Source organism: Hoplias malabaricus, unplaced genomic scaffold (genome assembly GCF_029633855.1).
Source record: "Hoplias malabaricus isolate fHopMal1 unplaced genomic scaffold, fHopMal1.hap1 scaffold_424, whole genome shotgun sequence".
NCBI lineage: Eukaryota > Metazoa > Chordata > Actinopteri > Characiformes > Erythrinidae > Hoplias > Hoplias malabaricus.
In genome coordinates, this window is record NW_027101120.1 from 3,371 (window position 1) to 11,640 (window position 8,270).

Here is an 8,270-nt window from a genome sequence, read left to right on the forward strand (position 1 = left end):
TTGTAACCAGTAATACAAGCAAGTCTATGTAGCAATGTAATTCTGCTGCAGAGTAAAAAAAAAACAACACAGAAGTGTAAAACTGCTAAAAAGTATCAAATAAATCTATCAAGGTAGGATAACAAAGTAACCAGCAAGTAATATAACAACATGAATAAGGACCACGGTAAAATGAATGCCGTAATATCATCAGATATCAACATACAACCACGGGAATACCATGGCCTTTTTATAAGGGATGAGAGAACATTAGCTAAGTAGCCTATTTAGCCTGGCTTTGAGAAGCTAGTGCTAATAGCAGTAAATCTACAGCGCTGACAGAGCTCAAGCTAGCTAATATTTCACACTCCTTGACCTTATAACAATTCAGTCTAGGAGACCTTGCCCTTACTAACACACTCAAGCTTGACACTCTTATTAGCTTATTATTTACACTAGGATTGCTAGCCCTGAAGAAGTTGCTTAGAGTCTCAAGGAATTAGCAGAAGCCTCAGGGAATTATACAAATACATTCTTGAGGTATTGTAATGTGTTATTTATAGTATGAGAATACGATGTAAAAGGTATTAATGTTTACATCTTTTTTGATGCTATCAATAAAATCTAACTAAATCACAGTAAATAGTAAATGAGTTAGCTAAAGCAGCTTGCTTATGAAACAAAGACAGTCCTACAAACTATAAACAAATGATTATGGACACATGCAAGTCCAAGATTTCTGTTGAATTTAAGGGCATTTATTTAAAACAATTGTACCATATTTGTTGCCATAACAGCTTCTAATTGTTCTGAGGAGACCTTATACTAGATGTTGGAATATTGTGAGAATTGAAATACATTCAGCTAGGAGAACATTAGTGAGTTCCGTTAGTGATATTCGATAGTTCTCATCAAACACAGCACTTAAGTTCATACCAGGGTTATTGGTTGGAGCTCCATCCCTCCAGAGAATGCAGGCCAAAGCTAGGAAGTTTCTACTATAGACAGTGAGCATATATCGGTCCACTGGCATAAAAAAGCTGGCACACTACTGACAGTAGACCATTGCTGGTCCACTATCGGACAACTCATACTACTGTCCCGTACAGAATATAACTCATTTATAATCTCCTCAAACAGATTTTACATTCACAGAGACATTTATTCTGGAAAACATTCTAATACAAATATTACCAACAACTATGAGAGATATAATAATGAGTATAAGCCTGATATAAAATTATTATACTAAAAATGTTGACACTGTGCTGGATTAAAATTATTTACTAATCTTATTTATAAAGAATAACAAAAGAACCTAATGAAGGAAACAAATGTAAATTGTACTGTGAATGGAAAAGTTCTAAAATGTGGCCTGTTGTCTAAAATTCTGTTTAATCACCAGTGGTCTGCCGAGAAAACACTAGTGGACCTCCAACTTTGCCCTCAGTGGAACAACAGTGGTCTGCCGTCTCACTGCTATCAGGGTAGGAACATACACACACAGATGCTATACACAAACACTACTCTGAAGATTTCACAGGGTCTGTTTTGTCTTTATAAAACTGTCAGACTTTATAAAACTGTCAATACTCTGGCTGGACATGAAGGTACAATCCCACATCTCCCCTGGGGTCTTCATATTAAACCCTAAGCAGGGTCCTGTTATTCTAGACCACTGTTGTCCCAAACTCAAGAGCCCAGACTTTTACAAAAGGAGGGGAGACCAGAGGGCAGCTTGGGGGGTCATAATTTACCTGTCACTTCCTAAAGGGGGCATGGGTTATTTATAGCATCCAGTAAAGTGGGACATGGTGGGGCTACATAAGGCCATCCGTCCGCGCCCCATTGTCCAGCTGCATTTTGGGAATCCCTCATTGTTCCACTAGCCTCCTCCCAGCAACGGTCATGGTGAGTGGCCAACTGGCCAAGCTGATGTGATGTGTGTGTGTGTGTGTGTGTGTGTCTGCTAGGTTAGCTTAGGATGGATAATGGCAGTATACTGGTGGATAATGTGGGGAAAAAATAATACATCAGGAGACTCACATGGCTGTAGCATCAGTAGCTGAGTTATGAAATAGACTCTGTATCATCACTGTCCAAAGAAAAACATGGATCTCTATTTTTTCTATAATTTGAACACATCAGTTGCATTTTACACTGTGAGAAAATTTCATTATAGATTGACAAATAGAAATTCTCCAAAATAACACAATCTTGGCACACAATCTTTTTGCTTTATACTGTAAATGTACTATTCTTTTTTTTCCTGGAATTTGGTCAGTTACAACAGAAAAAAATCTTCAGCATATTTAATGAAGTTTGCCAACAACTGAAAAATTACAGTCTTCATTTATATTAGAAGCCAATCAGCGGTTCATCAATTCCATCAATATTCATATGGAAAACTATTTGTGTAAAAAAAAAAAAAGAATGCTTAACGGTTCCTTTAATGTAATTAAAGTAATTGGGAAATGGTTTGAATTGAAAAATGTAAAAGATTGAGCACAAAAATCAATGTCTTTGAGTTTGAACAAAAATACACACAGCTCATCAGATAAGGAGGGGGTTAATCTAAGAATTTCATATCTGTCTGCATTCACAACACAGGTGGCTTATTGTGTAATAAATGATAAATGCAAGGTTTTATATCAGTGCCTTTCTAAGCAATTTATTTAAAAGTTCTTTGAGTGATATATCCCAGTATAAAATTAAATTAATAAATTAAATTAATTTTCTGACTGGCTAAGTAGGGCTAAATTATTATTTTTTAATTGTGTTGTAAAACAAGCCTATGGCTACATCACAAAAAACGAATGCTGCTGTGATGCAAAGTTTAAATCACTGTACTCTGAATGGAGCACAGATCATACTGTCTATGAAATAGGACATGAGAACATTGAATTACATCAAGTAGAAACAGTGTAACAGATAGCTTTAAAACATTCCTCGGTGTTAGGCTTTGAAATGAAGTACTGACTAAGGAATGACAAGCAATGAGCTAATAGAATTAAATCTGCCTTTTTGAATTGAAAACTAATGTACTGCACTACTATGTTCATGCTAACACAAAACTGGTATCGCTAAAAGTTTTGTGGCGTTAGCTGAAATTAGCAAAGTTGCAGGAATAGAAATGAATATAAACAATTTGTAAGGAGATTGTTTCTGCATTAAACACTGTTATATTATTAACAAATTAAAATTGCTTATTAAATGAATTAATCGTAAAATTTCATGGTATTCCGTTTTATAGCTGTAAATAAAATCACAAGTAAAACGAGCATCTCTCTTCATTCATTTCATTTCAAGCTGTGTGTTAAGTTTGTTTGTAGTTCACTACAAGTGTCTAAAAACCTTTAGATGCATTGTAATTATGGTAATTGTGTGATTATTGTACTGAAAAATGCCAATTCAATTTCTGAAGCACATTTTAACTGTCGACTGCAGGCTCCTAAGAAGGCGAAGAAGCGAGCAGCAGAGGGCGCCAACTCCAACGTCTTCTCCATGTTTGAACAGGCTCAGATCCAGGAGTTTAAAGAGGTCAGATGTCCCTCAGTTCATTTTCACTTTCTCTGTTTCTCTATCCATCATTCTCTCTCTCTCTCTCTCTCTCTCTCTCTCTCTCTCTCTCTCTCTCTCTCTCTCTCTCTCTCTCTCTCTCTCTCTCTCTCTCTCTCTCTCTCTCTCTCTCTCTCTCTCCCCCCTTCCTCCCTCCCTCCTTGACTGAAACAGGACCTAGACACAATCAGAATCATTGTCTGTAAATCTCTTACTGTGGTATGGAATGTGTTATTATTGGTCTCAGTGTGGTGTGGAGTGTGTTGTTCTACTGAAGTTTTGTTTAAAGCTCTACCCTTTTCCTCAAATGAATGCCGTTCTAGGGTCTTAATGAAATATGTAAAATGTGTTCAAAATGATATAAGAATCAAACTCCACAGCAGCATTCACCCACTGTCTAAACAGCCCTGTTCAGAACGCCCGATTTCAGCACCTGTTCCTTTAAATGAGACTGAGACACAGCACCAGAGCCCAGGAGTGAGGAGCGAGGTGCAGAAGTTTTGGATTTTAGCATTTTTTTCGTTCTTCTCTGTCCTCATTCTTGCAATATTTACTCAGTACTCTTATTTCTCCACAATCATTGTGTATGCTCCACACATTTTGTCACATTAACACAGGTCCAGGGCTGTGATTGGAGAGACTCAGAAGAGGGGACAGGACAAATCATAAACACATCACTTTTTCAGAGATTTTAGACCCTGTCCCCGTTATATTTCTTAAGCATCTGCCCATTGGCTTCTATAAAAAGTATCTTATTCCTCTAGTAACTTCTTAATGTCTTTTGTACTTGTTCCAAGTCGGCAGGTTTATATGTTTGTACATTTGTACATACTTATGCTACAGATCAAGATTGGGCCTGTCCTTTAAACTCGCTTTGAACTGCAGTCACCCTCTTCTGACAAAATGGTTCCTGTTTGTGTCCAGGCTTTCACCATCATGGACCAAAACAGAGACGGCTTCATCGACAAAAATGACCTGAGGGACACCTTTGCAGCTCTAGGTTGGTTTAGGCAAGTTTCTCAACAAGAGAATAGTAGTAGCTGTGATTGTGTCACCCTTCCAGCTGTAGACTCTTAAAACTTGATAAGCCATAGTTTTCTTCTTTTCCTTCTCTGTGGGTGGGTACGCTCTCAGAAAAACGTTATTGTACAGGTACAAACAGTGTAAATGAACCTTTTAAAGGTACAACAGTGGTTTTGAAAAGGTATTGCATTCTATTCTTCAGAAGGAGAGGTGAATATTTGTAATCTTTAGGTAGTATCGCAGTCACACAGCTCTACGGACCTGGAGGTTGTGGGTTCGATTCCCACTCCGGGTGACTGTCTGTGAGGAGTTGGTGTGTTCTCCCCGTGTCCGCGTGGGTTTCCTCCGGGTGCTCCGGTTTCCTCCCACAGTCCAAAAACACGCGTTGGTAGATGGATTGGCGACTCCAAAAGTGTCCGTAGGTGTGAGTGTGTGAGTGAATGTCTGTGTTGCCCTGTGAAGGACTGGCACCTCCAGGGTGTGTTCCTGCCTTGCGCCCAATGATTCCAGGTAGGCTCTGGGCCCCCCGCGACCCTGAAATGGATAAGCGGTTACAGATAATGAATGAATGAATGAATGAGATGCAATTGGACGTATGAATTCAACACAACTTTAAACTCTATAATTATTATGTAATATGATGTTAATATGTTCCCTAACTCGGGCGGCACGGTGGTGCAAATTTAGTGTTGCATTCACACAGTGCTAGGGACGTGGAGATTGTGGGTTCAAGTCCCACTCCGGGTGACTGTCTGTGAGGAGTTTGGTGTGTTCTTCCTGTGTCCGCGTGGGATTCCTCCCACAGTCCAAAAACACACATTGGTAGGTGGATTGGCGACTCAAAAGTGTCCATAGGTGTGAGTAAATGTGTGAGTGTGTGTCGCCCTGTGGAGGACTGGCACCCCCTCCTGGGTGTATTCCTGCCTTGCGCCCAATGCTTCCGGGTAGGCTCCGGACCCACTGTGACCCTGAACTGGATAAGCAGTTACAGACAATGAATGAATGAATGTATGTTCCCTAAATAAAGGTACTGAATATGTACACGAGTGTACCACCACAGCGTGAGTTTTTCTGAGGGTGTGGAATACTCCTCAGTTTTCCCCACCACTGTTTTCTTGGCAGCATCTAATGTGGGCCTCTATTAGCTGATAGATAAATAATGTAGTGTACTCCTCCGAGCATGTTGAGCTGTGGTGGCTGCAAAAAGATGTGGTGGAGCCTCCAGTGACTTGGAGGAAGAAGTGTGTAGCATTGTGTGACAGGGAGAGATCTAGATAATAAGTTAGATAAATACATTTTTATTATATTTCCAAATACACAGATTTTTTTTCCTCCCTGACATAACAGGACGCCTCAATGTAAAGCAGGAGGAGATTGACGACATGTTGAAAGAAGCTTCTGGTCCCATCAACTTCACTGTGTTCCTCACCATGTTTGGTGAGAAGCTTAAAGGTGAGTATATTTTATATATATAATATTCGTGTGCATATTTTAGCATAAATATGACATACAATTGTCATTAAAAATACCACCATGTTTTTACACTCATTGCCCATTTCATCAGCTCTTACAGGTTCTTTGTAGCTTTACAATTACAGACAGTTGTCTATTTGTTGCTCTGCATACTTTGTTAACCTCACTTCCGTTCTCCAGTAGTCCATACCTGATAGGACCACCACAGAGCAGGTGTGATTTGGGTGGTGGATCATTCTCAGTGCTGCAGTGACACTGGCATAGTGGTGGTGTGTTAGTGTGTGTTGCGCTGGTACAAGAGGATCAGACACAGCCACGCTACTTGAGTATTTAAGAAGTGTGCCCACTAACTGTCCACTCTGTTAGACACATCTACCTTGTTTGTCCATTTTGCAGATGCAATGTCAGAGACAGTACCTTGTGTAGTTTGTGTTGGTCGTCCTCTAGTCCTTCATTAATGGTCACAGGACACAGTTTTGACTGCATATGTTTGATTTGTGGACTATTCTCATTCCAGCAGTGACACTTTAAAATTATTTATTTTATTTTTAGTACTGTTATAATAAATCTCCTTTGTGTTATTACTCTGTTTTATTGTCTTTTATATTTTAATTTGTTTTACATTCTACTTGAATAGCTTGTTTATCGTTTTTATTTTTAAATTATTATATATTCAGTTTTAATTCTATTTGAATACTTTTTGAATTGTTTTTATTATCTTTTACTTTTTTACTTTTCTTTTGCTGTAATTTTCCTGTATCGCTCTGTAAAGCACTTTGAATTGCCTTTGTGAGCGAAAGGTGCTCTATAAATAAACTTTCCTTGCCTTGCCTTGCTCCTGTATGGCAAGTGGAGTTGAGAGAATGGACAGTGAGTGTTGAAACAAGGAGGTGGTCATAAATTTATGGCTGATGTGTGTATATCATTGATGTAGTATGTTTCTTTATTTGGAAATGAGGTAAGCCCTTAATCCAGTAACTTTTACTGCATTCAATGCCTAGTTAATAATAATTTACACTTCATACATTGCAATGATCCATGAATGATGAGTTGAACGTTCCTCTGCAGGAGCTGATCCAGAGGAGACCATCCTCAATGCTTTCAAAGTCTTCGACCCAGAGGGAAAAGGCGTCCTGAGGAAGGAATAGTGAGTTGTGCGATTGAAATAGCCCCCACTGGCTTGCTTCTAACGGTTTGTGGTGGTTGTCTAATGAATCTAATCTTATGTCAACTCATTTCTGTGTTATTTCTAGTGTGACTGAGATGCTGACCACTCAAGCTGACAGGTTCTCTAAAGAGGAGGTAAGAATGACCAAGGCACCAGAACATTATTGCATAGTACAAAGCAGTTTCCAAGATTAAAAGGGTTTATTTTGGGAGGATGTTAGATTAGAAGCCAAAGGCACTGGTCAAGTCTCAAGAAAGAGAGGCCTTGATAGCATTGTATATTACGGCATCTCTTTAGTTTGTGGTCAAACAAAAGTGATCAGAAAGTCTCTATATGATCATTTCGGCTAATTCCCCTATGAGATTTCCAATACTGTGCTAGCAGTAAACTGGTGACATGATCATGTTTCAGCCAATCTACATAATTACTGCTTTATTTTGAAGCAAGAAATACTTTTTTCCCACTATCCCTATAATCATCCTGTTCATCACATTTATCATTAGGTGGAGCAGATGTTCACCGCCTTCCCTCCAGATGTGTCAGGAAACCTTGACTACAAGAACCTTGTGCACATCATCACCCACGGAGAGGAAAAGGACCAGGAGTAAGGCTTTGGCCCTTTGCATCCCGCTGCTGCCCTCTGCCTCCTCGCTTACAATCCTTCTGTTGATTCTGACAACAGCTGTGAAGTTTTCATCTGCTCATCCAAATCTATAACAGCTGTTTACCCCAAAATTTAGGGTGGTGTCTTTTGTTTTTGTGTATAGTCATGAATCTTTGCTTGTACAATAAACAGCTTTTGCACTTTTGGCTTTGTCCTACTGGGGTTTTATGATTTTTATGAGTGTTCAAAGGCATAGGTTTCGTTGTGGAAATTAAGACTTCTAAGTAACTAGCCTCAGCTTATTGATAGTTTATTTATTCATTTATTGTCTGTAGCTACTTCATCATGTTTAGTGTCACAGTGGGTCAGGAGCCTACCTAGAATCATTGGGAGCAAGGCAAGAACACAATCACTCAGTCACAAATTCACTCACAGCTACGGACACTGCACAGCCATTCCACCAAC

At 39.1% G+C, this 8,270-nt stretch overlaps 1 protein-coding gene across 2 annotated transcripts; it reads left to right on the forward strand.

Moving 5' to 3' along the window:
- The first annotated feature begins 333 nt into the window (after nucleotides 1-333).
- On the forward strand, nucleotides 334-7,964 carry LOC136684745 (myosin regulatory light chain 2, ventricular/cardiac muscle isoform). Of its 2 annotated transcripts, XM_066659240.1 has the most exons (8): nucleotides 334-519; nucleotides 1,385-1,466; nucleotides 3,427-3,519; nucleotides 4,462-4,537; nucleotides 5,908-6,012; nucleotides 7,102-7,180; nucleotides 7,287-7,335; nucleotides 7,705-7,964. In XM_066659240.1, exons 3-8 carry the CDS (start codon nucleotides 3,484-3,486, stop codon nucleotides 7,807-7,809), a joined length of 450 nt encoding a protein of 149 aa, XP_066515337.1. In that variant the 5' UTR covers nucleotides 334-519; nucleotides 1,385-1,466; nucleotides 3,427-3,483; the 3' UTR covers nucleotides 7,810-7,964. The 2 variants fall into 2 exon arrangements, with proteins under 2 accessions (XP_066515337.1, XP_066515336.1); XM_066659239.1 differs by lacking the exons at nucleotides 334-519; nucleotides 1,385-1,466 and adding an exon at nucleotides 1,802-1,890.
- The last annotated feature ends 306 nt before the right edge of the window (nucleotides 7,965-8,270 follow it).